At 36.6% G+C, this 27,788-nt stretch overlaps 2 protein-coding genes across 3 annotated transcripts in view; both read left to right on the top strand.

Moving 5' to 3' along the window:
• The window catches only part of LOC145779008 (uncharacterized), a 42,704-nt gene extending 39,232 nt beyond the window's left edge, over positions 1–3,472 (top strand). Inside the window, exons 60-65 of the mRNA XM_082590590.1 lie at positions 201–292; positions 442–546; positions 1,031–1,211; positions 1,576–1,737; positions 2,225–2,330; positions 2,966–3,472. Coding sequence (XP_082446716.1) covers positions 201–292; positions 442–546; positions 1,031–1,211; positions 1,576–1,737; positions 2,225–2,330; positions 2,966–3,017 — 698 coding nt within the window. The 3' untranslated portion in view covers positions 3,018–3,472. The remainder of the gene's footprint in view (positions 1–200; positions 293–441; positions 547–1,030; positions 1,212–1,575; positions 1,738–2,224; positions 2,331–2,965) is intronic.
• Positions 3,473–5,705: 2,233 nt separating this feature from the next.
• LOC145778619 (organic cation transporter protein-like) lies at positions 5,706–25,398 on the top strand. Of its 2 annotated transcripts, XM_082590146.1 has the most exons (15): positions 5,706–5,887; positions 6,511–6,636; positions 9,306–9,432; positions 11,377–11,480; positions 12,042–12,196; positions 12,477–12,601; positions 13,232–13,336; positions 13,619–13,705; positions 14,612–14,700; positions 18,573–18,655; positions 19,269–19,418; positions 20,573–20,681; positions 21,212–21,330; positions 21,495–21,648; positions 24,574–25,398. In XM_082590146.1, exons 1-15 carry the CDS (start codon positions 5,742–5,744, stop codon positions 24,635–24,637), a joined length of 1,743 nt encoding a protein of 580 aa, XP_082446272.1. In that variant the 5' UTR covers positions 5,706–5,741; the 3' UTR covers positions 24,638–25,398. The 2 variants fall into 2 exon arrangements, with proteins under 2 accessions (XP_082446272.1, XP_082446273.1); XM_082590147.1 differs by lacking the exon at positions 13,619–13,705.
• The last annotated feature ends 2,390 nt before the right edge of the window (positions 25,399–27,788 follow it).

Here is a 27,788-nt window from a genome sequence, read left to right as displayed (position 1 = left end):
TTTAAATTACCATAAGTTTCTTTTACGTACTTCCTTTTTTTACATTTTTGTGCATGTGTCCATTAGTTACCCATACTTGTACACGACAAAGCATTTTCAATTGACAACATTAATTATGTTTTTTACATTGCATTTTAAGTGGCATAATTTTATCAAGAGATGGTTTAGAAATGAATCATTTATTTTATTTTCATTTGCAGCCGAACTGCCAGGTGTGGCTCTTATTCGTCTTGATGATTCTGATGACGCAGAAACCAGTATCACCGCCATCACTGATGACGTCAGAACAGCGGTAAATGCTCATCAAATTGTATCTTTAAGACTTGTTTTCTGCACAATAAGTAAAATGCTGTGTTTAGTAAAAATTAATGTGTAACCACTCAGCTACATTTGTCAAAACATCGTCAGAACACATCTTCTGTATACGTGATGTATGTTCAGGTATTTCAAGCTATTGTACAGAGCAATAGAAGAGGAATGGTTGGAAGAGCTTACGGAGAAGTTTCGATACAACCAACGCATCCAGTCAAGAAAAACTTGTTCAAAGTAAGACTCAACAAATAAAATTAAGTCACGCAAGGTTCTTAAACAGGAAAAACGATACCTCACTCGTTTTTGTCATCACTTGTATGCTTCTTGACGTGGTACTCAGCTTTCCCATTTAGTAAAGCAAACGTAGAAATTATTCCTACTATCAAATCAAACTAAGAGCAAAAGGGCATACTTTCTCACTGCCACAACTTGCACCAGAGCAAGAGGTAATTAAAGTTGTAATTAGAACTGGGACTATTTGGTAGAAATGGTTGGTTCGCAATGCATCTCTTTTATTGTAACAATGTATGAACGACGACAACTACTGCAGTTATTGTTTTAATTCTTACATAGCAACATTACACAATAAAGCTACCAAATGAAGCTGGGTTAGTATTAGAGACCCATCATGCTGTGTCTAAACTCTAAGTGACAACTTTCAGTGTTTCTACAAAGATCGTGTTAATCTTACCTGTTCTCATAATAGAATTTCTTTAAGGTTACATTTACTCTGTATGCTGCACCAACTGAGAAGGATAAGGAGCCCATTGATGCGCCACTAAACGTCACAGCTTTGGCACAAAATATTCAGAAAAATGTGAGAACGAGACTAAAAGAGGAGCCTGAGTTGAGAAATATTGCTGACGGTGAAATAATTCCGAATAAACTGTTTATTGGAAGTAAGTGCTGCAAACATTGATGATGATAATAATGACTCGTTGTTATGCTTATGCGTGTGTGATAAAATTGGTTTTCGTTTGTGTGCTACTTTTTCATAACACACTTCGAAAAAATAGGTTCTGACAATATATTTCATTGAATGGAACACATACATCTGTTTTAAATTAATTAATGTTACAATTCACGAAGTTTGGTTTTTAGCATATCTAGATCTCTGGCCTATCCATTTGCAAGCTGAACACAAATACTAGACTACAAATGATTTTTAGACGTAGACTAGTATACAATATTTTATGTTACAAAACTTACACTTTGTAGCCTACTAGATCAAAATTCAGTCACTTATGTTTTTCTATTGTCTAGCATTCAATCCTTGCTTGGATGACTTCGTAGTTGATTGCCATCAAAAGGCTGTGTGCTTTGGAAATATTACAACTCAGACGTTCACTTGTAAGTGTCTGCTCGGTTATACAGACACCAACCCTACAATGCCAGGTAGAAGCTGCGAGAAAGCAGACCGAGAAGGTAAATTGAAAGAAGAGCTCTACGGTATTGCAAGCTTTGTACATCAATTGTAAAAATTAAACCTTTATTTTTATACAGTGCATCTTAGTGTACTATACAAAAATACAGTCTATATGACTGTACAATAATACGGATGAAAGATGTCACGCTCGGTGACATCTTTCAGCGGCTCTTACAATTTATTTTAAAAGTAAGTTATATGAATCTTTATTCTGTTTGAAGCATAATTTTTTAAAGATCTTAAGATATGTGAGGTTTTTTAGACAATGGTGACTTATTTGCTCTGGTTTGTTCAGTTTGTTTCTATTTCTGACCATCACAGCAAAAAAACGCGAATGTTGTAACATGCTTGAGGTCGAAATAGAACTGTCAAAGTTGGCACAATCACAATACTATTTTCTTTGTTCTTGATATTATAGAGTAATCATTTTGTAATGTTGATGACACAGTATTTATTGCATACCAAATTAATCATATCTTTTTGCAGCTGTTGCGGCGGGCCCAACATTAGTTCTTATTCTCATTATTTTGGCTTCTCTGATGTTGGCTATAATTCTTGTCCTCGCTTATCTTGTCTACAAAAAGTCTACAAGGTACGCTAACTGCTTGTTTCTTACCCTAACTGGTACTTTAAACATCGTTAATGATTTTCATATTTAATCAAAATGACAATAGGCCTAAGCTTATTTGAACCAAAACTCAAAATACGACGGTTGAAGACTTAAGTTTTCAAGGCAGTGGCAAATCCAGAGGGGGGCGATTTCCCCAATCGTCTCCCTAAAAGTACCTTTATTCATGGTGTACTTGCAAGATTGGATTTATTCAAACCTACACACCATTGTGTTTTATTGAAATTTTCCCCTAAAACTACTTGCTGAATCCGCCCCTGGCTCAAAGAAGAGGTATGAGAAGTAGCCTACCTAGGAACACAACTGATACGAAGAAGGGGGGTAAACAGACCTCTTATAAAGTAAATGCAAATATTGAGCCTGCTTTTATACCCAAAATCCAACATCTACATAAAAATGTTTGGTAATGAACTATTTTAGTTAGGGTTAGGTTTATTTTTGGCTTCATTCAGACACAAGCTTGTTATTGTAACTGGACATTTGTTGGGAATGACTACCCATGTTCGTTTATCACTAAGAAAATATACTTAACCTGTATAAGATCTCCATCATACTCTACGTCGTTTATTATGTATTAATTGCATACATTTATTTCATAGTCAAGGGAAATACAGTCCAAGTGAAGAAGAAAAGGCTCAGAATCCCGCATGATCTCCGCCTGGAATTAATGTCTACACTTTTGGTCTGATATTTTAATGCAAAAGCTCTTTGTACGAATGTTCAACGTTTTGTAAGCACGTCCGTAGCACTTATGCCGCCGTTGCAAACTTGTACAATCATGTTCTTTTTTAAAAATGTGAAATGAATACTTGACATGCAATGGGAGGTACGAGATTCACTGTTTATGATGATTTATTGCAAAAGTGCCTTTCTTGCTTTGCTTTAGTGTGGCCAGCTGCTTTTTTTTAAGTGGAAAGTCATCAATCTAAGCATCTTATAATTTTTAATTGCATTCATAACTGTCTTGTATATATTGTACTGCATTGCTTGTGTTGAATACATTTAAAAAAGTAACTAAAGAAGTAACTAAATACATACCGTTGTTTGAAAATTTACGACGAAAATTGCATGCTTGGAAGAAGTAATGAATAAATGTAATGCGAGTATATATCAGTTGGTTTTGGAGTAATTAATGCATCAGTTGGGACTTGATTCAGCATGAAAGTTAAAATATCAATCCTACATCAATGCGCTGGAAAGCAGAGATGAATGGATTCAAAATCAAATCCAGTTTCAGATTCGAACTTAAAATACAAATATAGCGTATAAACATTGTAAAATTCAAATCCGGTTAAATCCGACAATGAATTGACATAAGTCTAAAAAAAGCTAAACGTAAGAAATTCACAGTATACTTTGTGGAAAGAAGCTCGTTTGAAAACAATCTATGGTATTTATTTAACTAAACTTAAACAAACCTTGCAGTGTATTCTGGGAAGAAGCGAACTGGTATAATCAAACAGGCACAATTTAACTAAAATTGTCAAAGTAAAAGAGTTATTACTATTGTTAGTGCTTTTTAAATTTTAATACAACAAATTTATCAACACAAAATGAAATAAGAATCATTTTTGATAATGTTTAGACTTTGGGGAGACATTAAAGTAATATTCAAACTACCAAAACTCCAAATTTATATCCAAACCCGGTTGTTAAAATAAGTTTAATCCAAATACGCTGGCTGACTTCAAATCCGGCAGGATTTAATTCATGTTCATGTCTGCTGGATAGGCTACATCTAGTAAAGCATGACTAGAAACAGGACCATGACAAAGAAGAGGCCGTCACAGACTCATTCGAACGCGTGTAAGCTTATGATGATCAACGGTAGTGATAATAATAGAACCGAAAACTATCGAACACAGTTGGATGTTGTCAACTAAGCTTAGTTTCACTTGGTTTTTTCAAAGAAATACAATGTTGATTGTACGAAAAGTATTTCTAAAAGCAAATTTTCCATGCGACGGTTCAACTTCTGAGGTTCGCAGTAGGCCTACTTGCCTACTTCAAAAGTATTTCTTCATTCAGCGGCTCGTACAGCATCTGGTGGATTGGCCCGTATCTAGTGGATGAAATAATTTACAGACAACTACACAGTCTAACAAACAGCGAAAACTTAACTTTGTCAATCTCGGCAATCAGACCTGCGTCAGTGGTTCAAAGCTATTACATAATGCGAAACTGCCAAAACAGATTTTTTCCGTCCCAGAGCAGAGATTCTTAAAATTGCGGAAATATTACCTGTTGAGCGCGCATTACTACAATTGTCGTTCGAGGCAGACGGTCTAACTGTGCTCAACGCGACAATAATTGATTTCAGCACAATGACTTTTCATGGCGTATTTAATTTTCCCTTCTACTTTTTATCTGGGCGACACTATTATACGGCGTGTGAAGAAAACGAGGAACATTGTTTTCAATGACAATTGCAGTCTGACAGGAGTAATGCAATAGAGCAATCAGAAAACAATTATTTAATATTGACTTCTTCGGAATAGTCAAAATGAAGAAAAAAGTACAAAACAAAATTGGAACAAAAGCTTGTTGTACTGTGGGCTGGAGACTCCCAAACACTTTACGAAACAATAATGCGACGAAAAAGACTGTGAGCTGCCAAATTAAATAAGCTTAGCAATGCGAATTGCAGAATATTATTTACGCATTATTTAATCAATACATTCATACATCAGTGGTAAAGCGTTTAATAAAAATGATTTCACACAAATATAAAGTCATACAACCTACCATTTGAATCACTGTACGTAAATATTCCACATTGATGGTCTTGAATAGGTTACTGGCAAACCACTTTGCTCTCATTCCAATTCCACAACATGTTAAAGAAAAAGATAGAAAAAAGAAGTTGCTCACAATATGATTCCTGCCATGCTTACAACAAATATGCCTTCTATTTCAAAAACATTTTACAGGCGTCGATCAAACAAGGGAAGCCAGCATTCGATGTTGTGCAGCCGATGGATTGCACCAACTTTCATTGGGTGCAGGAAGCTATTCAAACGTTAAGTTAAGTAAATGAAATCATTGCAATTTACTGTATCAACCGAAAAGTTAGGTGGCCAAATAGTTTTTCTATGCATCTAAATAAAGGAGTTCACTGTTCTAAGCACATTTCTTATTTTTATTTTTAGGGTAACTATTCTTTAGTTGCCATCAGCAACTGTAGCATGAAAAGTTACCATGTAGCTTATATTCACGGCAATTCCATTGCCAAGCCCTAAAGCCATAGACTAGAGTCATAAATATTTGACATTACAAACAATTTTTTTTTTGCAAATCTTTGCTTAGATTGCACCATAAATTGGAATCTTTTTAGACTATTTCATACTATTGTAAGAGAAAGTGGTCTGATCAAATATGCTGCAATTGGACGCTTTGTTAGAAAAAATCGGTGGAATTGGAAAATGCCAAATTTCAGTATTCCTTCTTCTCAGCTACTACAACTTATCGTATGGGTTCAACGCTATTGGTTCTGTGTTTCTAAACTACACTCCAACAACAAGGTAAGAATGACAAGTCAAATGGTAATTTTGTTTCAAGGCTGTTGCGTGTACATTCTTTCATGGTGGTATTGTTGAAGAATAAATAAAACAGTTAAGGGTCTTGAAACTTTTGGAAACAGCGGTCGTGTCAGTATGTGAGACGGACCAGTGTCATACTAGTCGTACTAGTGAGACGGAAGACGTTTTGTCGGCAAAATCTTTGCATGTTTTCAAGGCTAACAGTTTGTCAACAGATTTCCGATCGTTACATACATCACTGTAGTTGTCAAATGATAGGTACGTTGCAAGGAAATAAAAGTGATATGCTACAATTCCGAGTGCTTGATAACTTAGTTGAGAGAGGAGTAACTCCTAATTCAAAAGTAAATTCATCTCCTAACTGATGAAAACAATTTGGATTGGGATAATTGCTCCTCTTAAGACCTTTCGTAGCCATGTCCACCCAATCCATTGATCGTTTTAAAATCAGGCAATTTAAAACCAAAAAGTCTCTTTCAACATTTAAGTAGCCTACATGTGTTTCTAAACTGGCAATAAAGTGGTAAAGCAACATGCATCCTTAATGCTTCCTTCAAAAATTGTGAAACAAGCGTTTTATGGGCTTTGCCTTTCTTCGATTCCAGATGCAAACTTCCCAAGTTTGGAAATCCCAGTCTTTTGCTTGACCCCAACATAACACAAGATGATATTTTGAACTGGACAACGCCTTATGATGAAACGAATAATAATCAATTTTATGGCTGTTCCAGGTAATTTACAATCACCAGTCTAGACTCTACACTATAATTTCAAGAAGCTATCTTTAGTCTTGATGAGTTTAGTTTTTGCAAAGTTATGTCGCAAAAGGACCTGAAGTAGCTTATTCGGTTGTATATAAATTAGCGATACTTTTAAAGAGCTAAAAATAATACTGGATATCTGTAATGTAGCTTGCGCAGTGCCACATATATCCAAAAACGCTTCACAATGTATTGTTGTAATAATATTAAAGTTGATGTTAAATCTCATGCAAGTTAAAAAACAACCTATCAGCAAAATCTGTCTCAAAAAAACCTACAGCTGAAATATTAAATGTCAAGCAATTGCTGAATTTACTATGTTAATACAGTATAATGAAACTTTGTAACTTTGAGAGAGAGAAGGTAAAATATATATTGATACCAATGCATTTGTTGAGAAGAAATGTATCACAAGAATGATGCTCCTGACACTCTCGAACTACAAACCTAATTTAGAACGAGTTATTTTTTTGAATTACCTTTTCTTTCAACTGCAGTTACAGTTATTTCGTTGTAGGTTATGGTAGACTGAAAATACGGCATCGGTGTTGCCTACCCTCATAACGTTGTGTCTTGTGTGCACTTCTGGTAGGCTATTATCAAGCCTGTAACCAGCCGGGGGCCAGGGGGGCCTTGCCCTCCCTGAAAAAATCCCAACATTCTTGAGCAACAGCTACAGTTATATTGATTCAATTTTTTCGCCCCCCACCCTCCCCCTCCTAAAAAAAAGTTGGCCCCCCTCGCTCTGCGGTCTGGCTACGGGCCTGGGTATTATACGAACTTAATATCTTCAAAATATTTAGTTGCAATAGCAGAAACAAATTTAGCAAAACTTTGTGCTGGAAGAGAAAAGTCAACAATGTTTTAATTGCAAAAAGGCCCATTGAAGTTTATGGTTAGCTGACTTGATATTCATTAAAATGAAAATCTAATAAAACGAAACCTTCTCGATGCAACAAACGCACTGAAGACTGCCCTATACCTCAATTGGTGAACTTTCCTACTTTGTGCACGAAAAAATTGCACGATTGAGCAACGCTGCTTTGGCTCTCCGGCAAGGCTATAACTGGCCGATTCCGACTCCACAGCCCTGACGGAGCTGTAGAATCGGAAAAATTGGGAAAAAAACATACGATTCTGACTTTGACTCTTCGGTTTATAACTGGCCGACTCCGTACACGCCAAAATTCCTCCAACTCGACGACTCTGACTTTACAGCTCTTGGGCTGTGCCCTTGAGCAACGCATTTTAAGGACCGCTATTCATTCAGCGGAACCTAGTGGATGGATTAATTCACAGACAACAACACTTGACCAAGCGGGAACTTCAGTCTGTCAATCTCGGTGGCCCGGCCTGTGCTGGCGATTTAAAGCCTTATAACCTTACGGTGGATTTCTCAGTCCAAAAACTAAGATTTAAAATTAATAACTTATTCTTCGCAAGAATCACTTCATGTAGGCCAGGGGTGACGAACCTTTTTGCGGTCGCGGGCCACTTTGTCATTTACACATGAGTTATCGCGCCACACAACTTTTTAATCGTAACCTACTATGAAATCTTTTAGAAGCGAATCAAGATATTATTCATGAAAAGTAACAAACTGCAGATAAAAGTAATAAAACCCACACAGTTGAAATTATCTTACGCAGAATCGAAACATACAACAGTAAAAAATAAAAACAAATCAACTTGAGCAAACAGGATAGAGCAACAGTACTTACACTGATAATGATAACAGTTTAATTTTCAAAGCGTTTGCTTTCATGTGAGTACGATTTCTTCTTTTTTGGCTCTATCCTCTTTGCTCAAATTGACTAAATGTTTCGACCATTATGCTCCGAAACAACAAATCAGTTAATGAAATTTCTTTTTCAAACAACAAACAAAAGCCCATGCGAATCATACAACTGAAGCTATCTAATGCAGCATTGAAGCATAAAATATTAAAAAATAACATTGAAGCATTGAATTTTTTGCTTCGTGGGATTTTTGGAAAGTTTTTGCTTGACTAAGCGTTCAATATTAGGTCGAACAGACGATGTGGCAGCTCTCAACTGCATACCATAAGATTTTCATATGTCAGCCTCGACCTGTAACCACTTTTTGTAAAGTGCATTTTAGAAAAGAACTGTTCGCATAGTTACGTGCTGCCGAAACCAGATGACCATTTGATAAAGTGAGCTCTCAAGTTTGGAAACTATTTCTTTGATAAACATACACGATAAAATTCAAGCAAGGCTTGTTCACATATATCGCTTTTAGCGTGTCATCACTCTGTGTCTGTACTTTTATGAGTTCAAGTTTGAGCTAATAGCGTGCAAAAGCAGGTGCAACATTGAAGGGGATAGAAAAGAAATCAAGCTCCAGTTCTTTGCTTTTGATATCCTGAAATCTAATATTAAAATTTCTAAAAGACTTGAACATTCCAAAGCGTATTGAGTACATGAAGTTGGATTGTGTGTTTTGAATGTGGGAAAATGCGTGCAATTGTTATCTTTCAACTGATTTCCCCAAAGGCTCATAAAAGCTTTGAGATGTCTTTTGTCTTTAATGCATGAGCGATTGTCAAAATGTTTTGCGGGCCGCAGGTTCGTCACCTCTGATGTAGGTTATGCTTCACGTTTACGATGATTTTACAGGTACGATTACAACTACAGCGCGTGTGTGAAGGATTTGTCTTGCATCAACACATCTGCACCACTTATAGCATGTGACAGTGGTTATCACTATGACAGAAGCATATTGGAAGAAACTACTGTTACAGAAGTAAGTAGTTGTACAACTGCACCTACAATGCTGTTTCGAAGATATTTTTTTCTGAATCACATCGGTAAAAATATGTAATAGGCTACTTTAAGATCTTACATTGTTTATCATCATTAGAACCCGCTAAAATGCAGAACCAAAACCTCTGCAGGCTTTGTTACGTCAAGTTAGGAGGTTATGTTTTGTAAGCTTTAATACAGGAGTTCCCAACCTGGGTGCCATGCCCCCCTAGTGGGCTATGAACCTTTTTCAAGGGGGGCCATGGAAAATTTAAAAAATAATATTGTTTTTAATTTATCATCTCTAAGTCCACTCCAACACTATAACAAAAGAAATAAGTTAAAATTTAATAAAAAATACTAGTACCGGTTACTGCATAAACAAGTTTTTTAATTAAAATTACGTTTCTTTATTTTTTCAAAAGGTTGAAAAACATAGGGGGCCATTAATTTTTTAAAAATTTCAAAGGGGGGCCACGGTGTAAAAAAAAGCTGGAAACCTCTGCTTTAATGCGACCAAAGTATTTTAATTTATTGTGGTTGTATCAAAGAACTTGTTCAGAAGTTCTCAGCAACCGAAAGCAATCTTAATAGGCTATACTGCAAGTTTGATGATGTATAAAAGCCCTGAAATATTTTTGACTTCATAGATTTGATAGCGATCCTAATAATCACTAATAAATAAGTGTAAACTACTTTTTTCTGCAATGTTTCAACTAACCAATACTGCTGCATCAAAACCCGCGAATCTTGCACAAAATCCTAAGTTGCAATGAAACAAAAAATGTTCAAAAATGTCCAAAATATTTTAGGCAGAAATAGAAATAGTGTTAGTTGTAGTATGGAAATGTTGTGACTTATTTTGGTTTGCGATCATAAAGATCTTTCAAAGACAGCTTAGTTTTACACTAATATGCTTGCCCCAGCTAGCAAAAACTTGCCATTAAAACTTCTCAACGCCTTTTGGAAAGAAAACACAGCTTGTACCATTTTCAAAGTTTTTATTATTTTACCTAAAATCAGCACTGATCCTTCAGAAGGAGTGACAGGGCCATTCAATGACCACTTATGGAGCAATGAAACATGAACAGGTATAGGCTAACAGAAGTATGAGGTTTGGCCTTCCTAAAGAATACATCAACTTCCCAAACTAGAAATGGCCGAATGTAACCTTTTGCAAGCAGAGACTTGTCCGCAGACAAATTTCCTCTGAAAACAAGCTCTTAATTTCGAAAACTTTATCAACCTAACGTTTATTCAACGTCATTACAACGTTAAAATCACTAAACGTTTCGCAAATGTGCCATTTATCAATTTTAGCACTCTTTCGCTATTTTTTTAAAATGATAAATGAATGCAGTCGATTACTTGCTATCTATTTGAGTTACGTTCATAAATTTCCCTTGCTTTCACTCAAGCAGTTGTAACATGTAACACATTGGGCTTACGTATATTAACGTAACGCACGCATGTAAACATTGCACTAAGTAAAAACACAGGCTGAAAATGTTACAGTTCAAGTTGCAGTAAAAATGTTACCCAGTCATCAGAAATCGACGTAGGAATCTAATGAAGACTGACAGATTTCAAATTGGTAAACATTTCCAGCTATTGTTGGAAAAGTAAATAATCCTGACAAAGATACAAACTTTTCACTATTCTACAGTGTGTCAGGACATAGCCTCAATCAGGGAAAGTTGCCCTTTCACGCCCCTTCATTGTTTAACGACGTTGAAATGATATAAAAAGACAACTTCTATGCCATAACAGATGTATTGCTTCGATTATGACTCTTTTCAACCATTGTGTCACCAAATGACCCAACCACAAAAGTTACAAACAATCAAAAAAAAACTGACTAGCATCACTTGAAAGTTGTTGTTTTTTTCAGTTTTTTAACGTCCAATGTACAGCGCAATTACATTTGTTTATTTCTTTCATTTAGTTCAACTTAGTCTGTGAACGGAAAATTCTTGGGACAATTTCAACAGCGATATACATGGTTGGAGTAATGCTTGGTTCCATCATATTCGGAAATATTTCTGATCAGTAAGCAGACTTGTATTTTTTTTTCTTAGTTTAAAGTGTTACAGATATAAGGATAACTTGAGATTTAGTCGTAAATGCATCTTTGCTGCATATGTTTTGGAAGTCACTACTGTATTTCAATTGATAAAGCAAAAAAACATTAATGCACCCGACAAATTACAGCTCTTTTGCAACGTGTTGAAACTACACATAGTGCTGAACTATTTTACCACAGCGTCCCAATAGAATATGTAAGTTAGCTTTGCAAGGTATTTTTGATTAGAATCATGGCATGCAAGCTGTAGATCGAATTCTTCAGCAATACAGAAAACTCGTTTATTGCATCTACCAGAGTAACCAGATCCTGTAGCTTGAATTCGTGAAAATGAGGCAATAAGGTGGAGAATTTAGAGCTAATACTGTCACTTTAAAACTACTACTGTTACTAGCTAATACTGTCACTATAAAATTAAGTTATGAAAATGCAGTACGAACAGATGGTCGAGAACAATGGCGCATTGTATCCAACCCTTAATACGAGGAAGGAACATAATGATGATGATGTCTGTTACTTTTTGATAGGATTGGAAGACAACGTACCATGGTGTTCACATTTTCCTTCACTTTGGCTTCCATGTTCGGCGTGTCATATAGTAGTTCGGCTACCCTCTTTATCGTTTTTCGATTTGGAACAGCTGTGTTTGCGTTTGGAACTACTATCAGTGCATTTGTATACAGTGAGTTAATGACTTCAATTATTTTTTGGCCAAATGTCTTTAAATAAGGTTTTTTTGATGATGTAAAAAAATTAACGCAAAGGTCGAAAGGCAGCCTCACGTTACTTTTTGTAAAAGCAACCTGCTTTGAAAGTCGTCATTTTTTGTTTATTGTGTAGGTCACTGTAGGCTACTTACGTCGACGAAAGGAATTTTAATATAACAAAAGTTTTTTGCAATTACTACAACAAAAATCTATATCTTGTTTGTGTAGTAACATTGATTATGTACAGTACTTTAGTTATTGAGGTGTCGGGAAAGAAATGGAGGACCTTGCTTGGCATAGGATATTGGATGACGTTTGCACTTGGTTACATGATGTTATCTGGAATTGCTTACTACTGGCGAAACTGGCATGACATTCAAGTCAGTACTCCTAGTCATTTAGAATTACAATATTATTATCGGCGTGCTTCTAGCGCTATAAACGTCCTAAATCTATATAGTGTTAGTGAGAAACGTTACAAAAAATACAAAAGGATAGTAAAAGGATAGACCCTCTCTCTGGAAGCTCACACGACGAAGAAGAAACCATTAAAAGGTCCAATAGAAAATTAGAATAGTTCAGTAATCTACAATTTTGATGAGATCAGAAGCCAGAAAATAAAATCAGTTTTAATCATCAGAGTTGTTCTATTAAAGGCATAGACCCAACCCAGACAGCAAATCAATCATTTTTACATTGAATCAACGTCTGCAGACAACTAAAAAACGGTTGATTTGCTGTCTGGGACGCAATTGGCATCAGTTTTTCATACAAATTATGGAAACTCAAAAGCGTGCAATCTGCTATCCACAGTTTTCATTTTAGCTCTTGCCGTCTATCAAAAAAGTAACAAACGTTGAAGTACTGCAGAATATTCTTCCGAGGTAAATGATTCCAGAACAGACTTTGCAAGGCGTACACAACATGTCGTCCCGAATCTTTAATGTAGCGTCACGGTTGCCTTCTGCAGCTCCGACGTTGGGTATGCTCAAAATTTGCTTTATTTTTAGTTTATCTGCTCTCTTATCAGCTTTCCATTTCTGGTATTTGCGCTTCGTTTACCTGAGAGTCCAAGGTGGTTGTTTGCAAAAGAAAGAAATGACGAAGGAAAAAAGGTAATCCAGCTCAAAACATTTTTTTATTCCATCAAAAAAAGTTACAATTGCAGACAGTATTGTTATTGTTTTTATTTAGAACATTCACACCTCATTTTACTTTTCTTTGTCGGAATGCAACAGTAATAAAATAGAGCCCGGAAACAAAAACAATAAAAGGTGGAAAAACCACGAAAGTTTAAGATGTGCAATTGTGCATATGACGTAGTTTATAGCTTATTTGTGAATGAAAGTAAACTTACCCAGGCCACCAATCCTAACAGTTTAAAATCACTGTTTAAGATTACACTGAAAATGGCCAAAATAAACGGAGTTGTGCTTGTACCTGATGACTGGATAAATGCAGACATAAAACCTACCCCTCGAGAGGTAAGCTATCTGGTTAAAGCAGAAGTTTGATATTTAAGCTCATGTGTCTTGTACCTAGATCTTGAAGATTTAAATAGAGCGGTTGAAAGGACAAGAAAGCCAATCGTTATAACCGTGGGATCCAGAGGTCTAACAATGATCATCACCATTTCATTCGGGCGCACCCGGACGCGAAATTTTTTTCCCACAAACTTTCTGTCTCATTTGCATATTTCTGTAAGTGTAACCATTACTGGTTACCGCGCGGCGCGCGTAACTGTTTTTACCAATTTTCGCCCTCACGGCAGCCGATTTTCGCCCTCCAGGTCCAAATATAAACATTGATCTTGAAAAAAAAAACGCGATAATGAGAAATGTTTGTATTCACACGGTATAAATACCAACTCTATGCAAAGTAGCCAAAAGTTCGTGGGAAAAAAAATTCGCCACCCGGACACCACTCACACAGTTTTTCCAAACATTCCCATACAGCAAATCAATCATTTTTTACACTAATTCAACGTCTGTAGACGTTGAATCAACGGTTGATTTGCTGTCAACGGAGTGTCCTGCTTTAATTGGTATAGAAAGGTTTTGGCTTGCCTATACCCCTTTTTGCCATAGTTTGGTTCCCAAAGAAGAATATTGCTAATAAATCAGTAATTGGCAATTACAGTAGGCCTACAAGCCGTTTAACACTACTTGTACAGACGTTTTTAAATAATAATAAGAATTGAAATTCTATATATTTGACGTTGAATTTCCTGGCGGATCAAACAACGTGACTAGTCTAAAAGGTCCACGTCTTCGGATTTGTTTACTCCGTATTAACCTGCTGAGTTACTGGTCCAACCTGGGCAGTTAAACATGAAGGAAAATTTCATTTTTCCTCTCACTGACCTTATTTATGTTATCAAAAATATAAAGAAACATGGAGTTTACAAAAGATACACAACTCTCGACTTGTTTCGTTCTCCAAAGATGCGTTTGATCACGTTCAAGATTATGTTCAACTGGTGAGTTTGAGGAAATGTGTTTCAGAACTTTTTTAAGTGTTTCTATGTATAGTGTTGGATACGCATCGTCGTGATGCGAGAAACGGCAGTAGGCTAAACGCAGTGATTCTCAACTTTTTTTGGCCCATGAACCTTATTTTTAAAAAATATATCCGATGGACCACTTTGCTATGTTGACGCCTCATGAACGCCACTAGTCGAAACTGTATTGCACATAAGTCAGAAAACTCAAGGGCGTGTTTGATCTTAGTCCTAATAAAATAATAAGTAATTAACTAATTAAGCAAACCCGCTTAATTTGCATACTCAACCTTTACTACTTGAATACACATAATTTTATTTTATTCTAACAAAGCATCATGCACATATATATTGTTTCAATAGAATAGTAATGTCTGGTTATGTCCAGTGGCGCCGGCAGAGGGGGGCAGGCGGGGAAGCTGCCCCCCAATGTTTTGGATATCATCTTTTTAATTTTTTTATATTATTACATATTGTTATTTTATTTTTATTTGGATCTCAACCTGAAGTCAATTCAAGTTGTAAGGGGGGGTAAAAGCTATCTCTTTTATTTTAAACTTGCTCTTCTTGCTGCTGTTATTACTACGATTTTGTGATTCTATTCACATACTTCGCCTGCTGCCTGTCACGTAACAATTGTTACCGACTGTTTAGCAGATTGGCTCTTGGTTGGTTCTTGAGTGGTGGCAGTGCATATAGCAGTGGGTCATTATATGTTTCAAGGATATAATGTAGATTCAACTCAACGAAGTCTACTAAAGTAATACAGCAGGTCCGTAGCCAGGGGGGTTCTCGGGATTCCCGGGAACCCCCCCCTTGAGCCGAAAAGGTCAACATTTTGGAGAAAGTGTAGTGTACATACGATCACAGGATCAGAGATTTCTGGAAGATAAATTAGGCCTTCCAGCACTTCACTTATGCCTTGAACAGTTCAATGGCCTACTCGTCCAGTGCTTCCACTTCTGACAATTGATAAATCTTTTTCAGTTTCCTTTTTTGTCTTGAAAAATCCCTTTTTTCTCAATCGGAAATCTTTCAAAATTTCCTTCATAGGCGAGGTTATTTTTGACGTTATTTAAGTTAAAAAGGTGCTAATACAACTTTAAAGATATTATAATCTCAGTTAAAGCTATTTTAATCTCGATTTTTTTCTGTAGCACTGGTATATCGAAGCAATGTTGTTTTATCAGAACAATAGGCTGCATTAAAGCAGCACATATTTTACAATAACATGGTTTACTTCCTTCGTTCGCTGTCCAGCCAAAAAACTGCTTGTCAGTTAGTCGGTTCTGGGACATTTACCACCTGGAGTCCTGGACATCATTTACCAATTACCACTCTCATCTTTTCTACCCGGACTTCTAACTTATCCCTAACAACGAAAATGTACAGGTGGTAAATGTCCAGTAATGAATTTATCCATCCATTAATAAATTTATTTTTGTGTTTGGTTCAGTTTTCCTTGATGCGCTAACTTAACACTATACGCTAGGCTATCTCTTTTTTCTCCTTCACATCAGTAACATCTTCACAATCATCTGAGACTGATGAAAAACTTCAGGATATTCATGATACTGACTCAGTCTGACTGTGTACACTGTGTTGTATATAGGCCTACAATTACACATACACAGCCTAGCTACCTCTATTATTATCACACCATGATAGGTTAGCATAGGCCTAATCTATAACTTATAACTAACTTTTCTAAACCGGAAGGATACCACTAACTTAACCTAAGTTTATCATACCTAACTGTACCTCGAAGCTCAGTGAACTTTTTCATTGCTACTTAAGTTCAACTGTACTGTAAATCAACGGATTACCTAATTTTAACTAAAAGAATTGAGAACTAACTCACTCACTCACTGCACAGTGCACACACGCCCAATTCCCAAAATGGCGAGATTAGAAATCAACCGACAGAAAGGCGAGAATTGGAAAAGTGAGTGAGAGGGGGTTCCGGATGGCGAGTGACGACGGAAACCAGCTGATCATCATTACTCCAGTCGTTTTTACAACTTTTGAAAGGGAATATTAATAAAATTTTCTTCAAAATTGCTAAAAACAACAATTCCCTTTTTAAGACAAAATTTCCTTGTAACATTGTTAAAAATCCTTGAAAAATCCTTCCTATCTTCAGTTCCTTTTTTTATTCTTCATGGCTATGAAAAATCCCGAATTTGGGATAAAATCCTTCAAAGTGGAAGCACCGTACTCGTCAACTAGTAAAATAAGTTCAAAAACTGCTGAGCTTATGCTTATCGATCAAAAATCACAAAGTAGGCCTAACCATGATTATTACGCCACGCGGACATACAATCATACATGCTACATAATTTTCTTACACCTGTATACAGTCCTTAGGCTACATAATTTACTGTAGTAAATGATACAATTTTGAAAAACGTTTTATCAAGGCTTTGTAGAACTCTCTGTGGACCAACAGAAATTCCAGGTGGACCACCAGTGGTCCACCTGGACCACGTTGAGAATCACTGAGCTAAAGCAACAAAACGACTTGTAGCCAGTGGCGTAGCCAAGGGGGGGTTTTGGGGGTTACAACCCTCCCTTTGGCACGCGTGTGACGTCACGATATTGAGAATGATGCTTTCAGTCTCTTTATGCTTGAGAATGATGCTTTCAGTCTAAAAAAAATTCCTAATTTTAAACAAATCTGCATTAAAAGAGCGAGTTTTGCCAATACCAAACATTCAAACATGTCAGCCAGGAATTAGCAACAAGAAAACATAGAGACTTAGCTTTATTTCAGAAAAATGCCGAAGAAAACATGATCTTATCCTTTTGCTATGCCACCGAACAGCACCATTTTACAGGAATATTCATACCCACATTTTTGTTGAAAATGCTCTCAGAATGCACCAAATTCAAAGTAATTTTTCAAAATTTTATGTGGGAGGCCCCCCAGACCCCCCACCGCTGGGTCGTCAAACCCCACCCCCCTTTCAAAATTCCTGGCTACGCTACTGCTTGTAGCGTATGTTTCTGCTTTTACTTTAGCGTTGATCAGATAAACGTTGCATTTATTGCCAGAAATAGTCTACGAAACTCATAAAAAAATTGATATGCAACATTGAACATTAATGAAAAACAACATTTTAAAGTCGTTTTAAGAAGACAAAAGTTGTTGCCATGACTGTACTATAGTTGCATGTTAAATCGCAGTCCATTCATTCAAAAACTGGCTGACAAATTGTTTGATTGATTGACGGAATCTTTACCTTCATTCACCAATATCTTTCGAAATAGAGGTTTTCGAGGATGGACGGATCAAGAACCACTGCGTTTACACTTTGAATCAATCTTAACTCCAATATTTTTTAAACCAGTGGATCGACAGTAAATAAATTGGGTTAAAAAGCAATACTTAAAGTCTTACACTAAAACAAAACTAAGTTTGAAAAAGCGAAGTTAAATTGTTCTGTAACCCAGTTATTTTGTTGTTGACAAATAATCTGGTTATGCTCCAACAACAGTTAATTTACGTTACAACCTTCCCGAAGTTTCGCTCTATACTATTTTTGGAAGCAACAGACCGAAACCCAAAATTTTAAAAACCACAAGAACTTCAAACTTAGCCAATAAGATAGCTTTGACTTTAGCAACACTGATCTGCTCAAACTAAACGGTCTAACTTTTTAAATAAAATAACTCAGCCTTCCTTATGTCTTTCAGCTTTATTTTTCAGACTCTTGCAGCGTGCAATATTTCATAGCCAGCTCAAAGCTTAGAAAAAGATGACTTATGTTTACAATTTCACGTTTAATGTGGCCTATTAAAACTTACATACAGTGTAACAAAGTGGTTGTTTTGTTTGTATTGAATTGTAGGTTTGTGAACAGTTTTGTATACTACGGAATTTCTCTGAATGCTGGGTCACTTGCTGGTGATTTACGTGTTAACAATATGCTGGGTAAGTGCGTTTTATATTTGTTTGTTAACCCCGATTACCGCGAGAATACACGTGATTGCTTTGACCATCGTTAATGCCGAATTGCCAAATGCGACTTAGCTTACATATCTCAACTCTTCCTTATCCACATTCTTCAACAAACACATCGAATTAGGCTATTGCTGACAAATTTGATTACAAACAATTGATGAATATAGCACGAAAGTTTTGACTGTAGCCTATTTAAGAATTCCAAGATAAAACATCGTCATTGACTTTTTCATTAAAATTTTCTTTTGAATTAACCAACCATCCAAACTGCATCGAAATGATTCTATTTGAATAAGATTATATACTGACGAAGCCACATTTGTGTGGCAAAGTGAAACCTTTATAATAAAGTTGAATTTGCCAATTTATTGTGATACTCTTTACTTTTTTGCATTTAAGGAATTTGAACTTTTAGACAAAATGTTTTTAACATTTAACACGAACAAGTTTGAAAGCTTTTAACCATTGTGAGTTGTGGAGGGTCTCGAATGATGCCTCTGAACTTCATGGCATAATTACAATAGACTAAATAGTCTATTGCGAAAAGTTTTGTTTCAATTTTAAGTCCATTTTACTTTCAAAGGCGGAGTGATGGAAATTGGTGGATATGTGTTTTGTATTCTTGTTATGGATCGAATAGGACGAAGAATGTTGTTAGCTTTTATGATGTTTGTTGCTGGATTTGGGCTCATGGGAAGTGTTATTGTGGATGCGTTTGCTGGAGAAAATGAAGGTTAAAAACTAAATACCTGCAAATAAAACGATTTCAAGTAAATGTTAAACGTTTGCATTCTTAACAAAGCTAAAGAGCTAAATTAATATTTATTCAAGTTCTCAATGTAGCTTACCTATTTAGTTCGAGTTAGTGCCTAACATCAGTCATTCATTTTTTTTTATTTATTTGGATTTTGTTTCAGACACAAGTAGAATTGGTCCATAGGATACAAACACACAAAGAAAACGAAATACAACACCACACAGAAATCGAGTAGGCCTAGCAGCTATCGGTACTACACAAATATTAAGCACAAGTTTCAGGCTGGAGAGCACGATCACGATGCTGGAAGAAAGCAGATTGATGATAACACTCGGAATTCATCAAATGCTGAATCCACGTATTCGATGTGTTAAAGCAGCGATCAGTAAATTTATATATACTTTTACGAAGGAGAGCATGAAACGTCGTAATTTTGTTAGTTACCATCACAGAGCTTATACTTATACGTCTCGGAAGATGAAATGTAATTCTATAGCTGTTATTATACGCTACACGTAGACGATTGATACTGTACGAAAAATATTTACACCACAGCTGAGATCCATACATTGGCATACAGTAGGATCGAAATAATACGTTTTTGACAGTGGTAGAACACCTGGGGAATCTTGCTCTCAGCATATTGCCAGAGCAGTAAAGTGACCGGAGCTGTCTTTTCATGTCTTCATCATCAGACAGCATTGTTTTATCACAACAGGCCAGCAGGAATGTAATTTGTCTATATCTTCCTTTCAGGAACGACTCTGTGTTAGAGTTCAGTGCTTTGCCAGTCAAAAATAAAACGATACTATCAGATAGTTCTAAATAATATTGAAATTATCTTCATTGTTTGTAACCATCTGTTTTCAAACGGGGTGTCCAAACCTGAATAAGGTGTTAGGCTCCGAGCGGGTGTTCCTGAACCGCCTTGCTGCGTGGACTGGATTATATTTTGTTGGGCATTGAAAAGACCGACGTGCTTGATTTTACAGCTCCGTTTCTTAAACTGTCAGATAAACAAAATGGTGAGAAGTTACAAGAACATACTTTTACTTTGCAATCATGTGCTAACTTAAAAGTACACCTACCCATATTTATTATACTTTTAAAATTTCAATGACGTGCTTCAGGTCTTAAAACATTTGAAGTCGCACTTGCCTTCACAGCAAAGGTTGGAATATCCGGTTCGTTTGCCGTTATTTTCAACTTTACAACTGAACTTTATCCAACAGTTGTCAGGTGAGCGAAGGAAGGTTTTAATCTGAATTGCAGCCCATACAATACAATGTTTTTTTTTTTTATTGTCAAGTTGCGTTTGATTGATAGGACTCATTGTGTTGGAATGGAAAAAGTATTGGTTTAAAAAAGCAACTATAGCACATTTGTGCTTTATAACGTAGGCTACCCTACAGTAGCAACTAGCAACTGGGCTAACGGTTAACTAGATGTTCTACCATGTTGGCAATTTGCATGTTGTTTCAATCAAAAGAATTCAGCTGCTGCTAACTGTTAATGATTGCACTGTCCAAAGAGGTGGTGACTATCGTTTCAACCCGAAGTTTGGATACCGATCAGAATTATTTTCAAAAAAAAATCAATTCTTCCATTTTCAACAAAATTAGCCCACCAGTAGGCCTAGCCTACATGTTTTAAATGGCTGATCAAATGTCATATGACGCCCCTGTGGTGGTTCATATTATAGGGAGATGAAACAAAATGATTAGGCCTACACGTAATGATAAAACCTCAACATGTTTATTCCATTGCAGAAGTAATTCTGTCGGAATGGGATCAATGGTGGCTCGTATTGGAAGCGTATCTGCTCAGTTTGTTTTAACTCTTCAGGACAACATCCCGTGGCTTCCTAACGTCATATTTGGTGTTGCAGGTATGTGAGTCTAAATAATACAAATAAAGTTATCATTATTTTACTTAAACACACACAATACGGTAATTAGTGCAAAGAAATAGCCTAAATTAGTGATTCCCAACCGCGGCCCATTGTAGTCTATGCTGTATATAGGCTACAATGCCACTTCGTTTTTCATCCAGGAATCACGGCGGGTCTTTTGGCTCTTACTTTTCCGGAAACAAACGGACTGGATCTGTTGGAAACGGTCGACCAAGCTGAACATTTTTATAAAACTGGGCTCATTAGAAGCGTGGAGTGCACGGCAAGATATGCTACGCTGTCAGTAGCCTATAGGTAAGTTACATAAAACAGCAGCATCTCTCCTGCATTGTCATGATAAATTGCACGCATGTGATAACTTCTTTAGAAAGAATACATTGCGGGACGCGCAACTCCGCTTTTCCACCAACATTAGAAGGGTCAATTGTCAATTTTTTTACCCCTTATTACTAGATTGTTATCAGCAAAAAAAACTTGAATTCCTTTACAACCAACTTCACTTCTCTATAACCCATAAAAAGTACGGTACATTATTTTGTAAATTAAAAAATAACCCTTCTAGAGTGTTGACTGTGTTGTGGATAAGCCAAAAGCGGATGCAGTTTCGCATCCCTATGATCTAAAATCTCTGTCAATTCTTGCAGGCCTACCGTAAAGAAAAGGTGGGGCTTTGTGGCAATGGTAGCTACAAAAGTAGCTTATCTTAGTAGGCTACTCACAACTGTAGTGGAGCCTGTAGTCGACAGCATTTCTAAACTGTTTTCATGTCGGCCTAGATATAATATCAGAACCGAAGCATCAGTGATGTATGCGCAATTGCGCATACTAAAAATATTGACGCTGTCAGCGTAAACGCAAACGTTCGAAAAACCATACGCCGTAGCCTATGCGTCAACGTAACTTGTAAAAAATAGTTGGCGGCGTCAGCGCATAGACTAGCGTAAACTCATTTTGTTTGCTAGGTGCCAAACATTCCCACGGTATAAACCACTCGCAAAAAAACAAGTTTTATTTTAAATTTCCACGAAAAAACACAAGCATCTGAAAGTGTTCATCTGACATTTTGCTGTGTTTTGGTTCCAATATGTCTTCTAAACCATAAACAGACATAATTATGTCTGTTTATGGTTTAAAAGAGTTACCTCTCTACCCAAATTGCAATATGTCTTTGCCCACTGAAAACATTCTTTCAACTGCAGCGCTGGAAGGTATTGGCGTGTTGTAGCGAAAAAAATGCATTAAAAAGTATGCGTTGACGCTATGCGCTAAAAACCGCGAAAACTTTACGGCGTAGCCTCAAGCGCAAACTATCCAAAAAATGTGGCCACAAGCGTTAGCGTAAACAAAAAAGTCTGCGGCGTATACGTACATCTCTGCGAAGCATATAATGGCAGGCTTCATGCCATGATTAATTACACCAGAAGGTTACATCAGTGACGTTCGGTGGCTTAAACCGTTGGGAAAGCAACTTGTAAATATGCTGCAGCAAGGTAGTAGGCACGAAGGACGTAACCGTCAGCCCGAAGACGTGTTGCCGAAGGCAACACTTCCAGCGGGGGGTCTGGGGGAGCTCCCCCAGAAATTTTTGAAAAACACTTCCAATTTGGTGCGCTCTGAGAGCATTTCCAAAACAAATCAAAAATAAAAATCTGTCAAATTGTGCTTCGCCTATGTCGTGATCATGCATCCATTTAATGTTTAGAAGTCATGAACAATCTTAATTTTAACGTTGCAGGACCAAAATCCAGTGTTAGACATGGAATAATAGTTGTCTAAATATTTAATTCGTCAGAATGTTCATTCTCAGATATTCAGTTAGGCCTACACTACAAAAACTAACACTTAGGCCTAAACATTACAACCGCAAACAATTTTGTACAAAAAGCTGGATAAGTTTGCCTCCTGCGTATAGAAGCTTAATGAACTAAATATTGCAACCGCACCTGAACGTTCATTGGCGAAGTAACGTTATATCAACGCTGTAAAAAGGGCAAAGGCATGACTATGAAAGCTAGTAGGCTAAAGTACATGGTGAGGAGACATCAAAAAACAGCAACAATCTTTTCGGCATTATGATGCTGTGCTGTGTACCGTGACGAGAGACCATTTTGACGAGTTAGTCTAGCAAATGTACGCATTGACGTCACTGGGAAAGCAACTCTAACCATAACACATCTGATTGGCTAAGCAGCTGGTGACGTTTTGCAAAACGAGTGAGGATTGGATAAAACGAAGGCGTTTTTTGACATTTTTGAACCTGGGGAAAGCAAGTTTGATAGTTGCTTCCCTGGAGCCTCAGTGGTTGTTTCTGACAGGAGCATTTGCGGTAATTGGTATTTATAGGCAAGACATGCGGTTGGTGAGGACTTAGACTACTCACAAGCGTTACGAGTAATTCTAGTCACGAATACAGTAATTTTCAAGTTAAAATAGACGTGATAAAAATAATAAGAAGTTAAACCTAGAATTCAGTCATTATATTTTGCATAGTTTTCGCTCAGGTAAGCACTGCTTTCCCTCACCGATCGTCACTGAGTTACATATGAATACAGACATATCGTGTTGAACAGTTAATTTATTCGTCAATAACTCTGAAGTGAAGTATATTTTAAGCAGTTTATTGACCAAAGCTTATTTCTAGAACTACACCTGTCACTAAAAATAGCGGTGGCCATGTGCTTCAACCAGTTATTTTATATCAATAACTTGAGCTGGATCGTCATGCTATTGTCTGTTTACTACTTTTTTCAACATAATGTGTCGCATTGGACTACTTTTTCTATTTTAGTCTAACGCATAAAATATAAGGTAGGTAACCGGGAACCTAAACTTCTCATGTTACTGTGACATGCCACTATGATAGGCTACATCCAGCTAACGGGGCCTGTCATTTTTACATTGATTCAACGTCTGCAGACGTTGGGTCGGTGTGAAAGTGGCGAGTTTTTCTGGCTGGAGTCTTATAAGTATCGCTCACGTATATAACTAGTCGCTATAATTATCATATCAAGCACGCTTGATATCTGTAAGACATAACTTCTCTGGGTATAACTTTGGAAAGTTTGGCTATCCTCCTCATTTAGTGACATGACCGTTGAGAGGTTAACTTGGGCCATGTAGCCTACTTATGAAATTCAGGAACCCTCAAAACATTAGAAATAAGTTGCATGAATAGGAGAAAGACGAGCAAAATTAACGTTGTTGATATTGAATCTCTAGAACTATTGACCGTGGCAGAACAAACGAAGCTTACAACGCAGAAAACGTCGGAACAAGGTTTTAGTGAATTTCAACTTCATCAACTGTGTGGTGAGCGTACGAGTTGGTTATTCTTGGACAAGGCTGCTGAAAACTACTTATACAAAGACATACTTTTTAACTCAAAAACGCGCTTGCTTGTATGTGAAATAACTCATTGCCCCTCCATGGGTAATCTGTAACAATGTGTTGATCGCAAGTTGTACATTCGCTACGATTGAATTGTAAATGCATGTATACGAATGTGTAGGCATACATAAAACAGTCATGCAAGACAATACAAGTCTTCCTCTTTCTAAAAAAGTAAGACCCATACAGTTTGGCAAACAAAAACCAGAGTTATGGTAATTGCAAAAAGTGTGTATTTTTTAAGGCTTGGGCTCTTAAACGAGCCCGTGGCAGTTAAAGGGTTTTAATCAACAATTAAATTGATAAATTTCAGTGTTAAAGGAATACGGTACTAAAGGAAAAACCTGACTTGGCGATTTTCCACGTTCTTTCTGTTTAACATGCTACCATAAAACGATTTTTAATAAAATTTTGCCCCATTGCGGTCTGACCACCATTGCGCGCGTGCTTTTGTCAGAGCTTTCAAAACAAGATTGGGCTTGAGCAGCGAAGCGTGCGACTGTACAGTCTGCGTCACTAGAGACTAGCAATCAGCTGATCTCGCAATAATTGTTACAGCGGGCGATTTGACTGTAGGCTATGTATGTATGTACATCAAAACATCAGATTTCAACATCAAAACATCAGACAGTTTGCTCAAAACATCAGATGTGGTAACGTGGCTTTTGTTATTGCTGTCTTTTGTGACGTATTCTCGAGCAGTGTTTGCACTTTTGGCTATTTTGAAAAAAATGAAAATAAATGAAACATTGGACTTTGGGCCTTGCCAGCGCCATTGAAAACAATTTTTTTTCGGTAATTTTTCTTGAAATGTATTCTTGAATGTTCAGTTTACGCATTTTAATGATTAATTCCCGTTTGAAATTTTTATTTAGTAGGCCTTTAATGAAGGTAGGCAGTGAAAAATGTCGCGAAAATAATGAGGACACCCACGGAACACCTCAGATAGATTTTTCAAGCTCTAGTGTGCTGAAAGGCTACACTATACAAATTTTCAAAAAATCAATTACTGAAATCCTTCTGTTGTGGTGATTCGTGAATGAAGTCTTTTTGAAATGATAAGCTAACTTAAATCAAACCTTCTACCCGAATCCAACTTGATGAATTTGGTTAGGCTACATAGCTTACAAAGTGACCTTTGGCTCCAGCTATGATTAAACTTATACAAAGTGTGTATTTCAAAAAAGCATAACTGCGCCAAAAATTTCTAAAAAGTGACCAAAACAAATTTAGTCAAAATTTCCGAGGGGCAAGTCCCCCACACAATTTCACTTTTTGGACATTAATTTTTGCATTTTTATTCATCTCATAAATTTGCTTTATTAAAACTCTGGCCCTTCTCCAACTCTTTTTCAAATCCGCTACTGCATTGTCGGCATATTTAGGCTGCTATTTTTTTTATAAAAAATCTTAGAATTCTTCACTCTTTAATAAAATGATTGTGAATTTTTTTCCTATATTGAAAAAGTTTGCGGCCATTATCTAACGCTTTCTTGTCCTATTTTTAAGAGCCACCACTAAACATAGGGGCCCATTAGCGAATTCGGGGGGGGGGCAAGATGGTGCTCACACGGCCTAAGCAAAACTACCGTACCTATTCTCAGAAGGATGGATAAATTTCTTCAAATTTTCAACAGAAACGCCATTTTTAGTTAGACAAGAAGTAGACCGACACAAGACTATTAAACCTATACCAGTATACCTACCTTGAGTGACTTCGCTGAAGTAAAAAACACGAGAACATGTCTTGTTATAAAAAAAATTGTGTAACCCTAATACGACGAGGCTATTTTTACCGCACTTTCTATAAGTTACAGCATTTACAATCGATACTTTTGCTATACAGTATTTCATAATTCGTGTGGTCCAAGATAGTAAAAGTTTTTCACACCTGATATAAATGATCTGCAAAGTTTGCTTTGAAACCAGGACAAGCCATTAAGTGGTCGCCTACTAGATTAAAACCACTTAAATTTTATGCTTTAATAATAATAATGCTTGTTTTTACATAGCGCTGTAATGTATCCATCGCAGAAAGCGTTGCTACTCAGCGCTTTACAAAGCAGAAAGTGTCAATGCAGCCGTATAGAGGCGCAACCGAATCCATTCCACAGTGCCAAACGGTAATTAGATTCAGTACCATTTTTAAAACTATTCACAAAATTTACAAGATATTTCACATGTGTACCGAAAAAGGAAAAAAAAATTCACCATACATAACTTATCGTGGTGTAGCTAACTATTAGCAATAACAAAGATACAAACTTTATTCTGAATAACATCTATTTCTGCCCTGACCACAATACAAACAAAATGACCAGTTATCCATAAAAGAGATCGTGCATGTTTGTAACACATACATTAGGGTGTTTCATTTTTTCACCATTTTTGAAATTCAAAATGCCTGGGGTCCCATCTGGTGGTATTTGGGGTAAAAAGTTTACACCCCAATTTTTTTTCAATTATGACGTCATATTGAGGTGGTCCACGAGGTTTAAAATTTTTGGGCCTCAAAATCTCGAAATTTGGCCGTATCTCCGGAACCACTCATCATAGATCGACAAAATTAGTGTCAAAATGCGCAGAAGGGTCGGTTTCCTATACTTGATGTAGAGAATATTAAGGTCTATCTGCTTCAGAAAAAAAGTTATTTCAAAAAATCTGATTTTTGGTCTATTTTCTCCTGATGAACAGAAATCAGGTGATCAAGATAAGACGTTTTTCTGTATTTTTCTACTCTTGGAAACTGCTATTGCGTAATAATAGTCCTTGTTCGTTTTGCAAGAGATGAAATGGTAATTTGAAGGTATTACTATTATAATATTGATGTAACCGTTGAGGAAGAGGTATGCTGCTCACCTGCTTTAGATCAAGTGCCATTATTGCATTAAAGTCAGGTATTAGTAAGTCGATGCAAAACTTCAAGGAATTGGAGAGAATTGTGCTTCCCCTTAATTCAGATATAGTCAGTCACTATTTTTACTTGAGGAAGAAAGTAGCCGAAACTAATCCTAAGTTATTGATGAAAATACCCCATTTTAAAGATT

Source organism: Aplidium turbinatum, chromosome 10, assembly GCF_918807975.1.
Source record: "Aplidium turbinatum chromosome 10, kaAplTurb1.1, whole genome shotgun sequence".
In the NCBI taxonomy this organism is placed as follows: domain Eukaryota; kingdom Metazoa; phylum Chordata; class Ascidiacea; order Aplousobranchia; family Polyclinidae; genus Aplidium; species Aplidium turbinatum.
The sequence above is the reverse complement of the archived record's forward strand: the minus strand, read 5'-3'. Positions and strand labels throughout refer to the sequence as shown.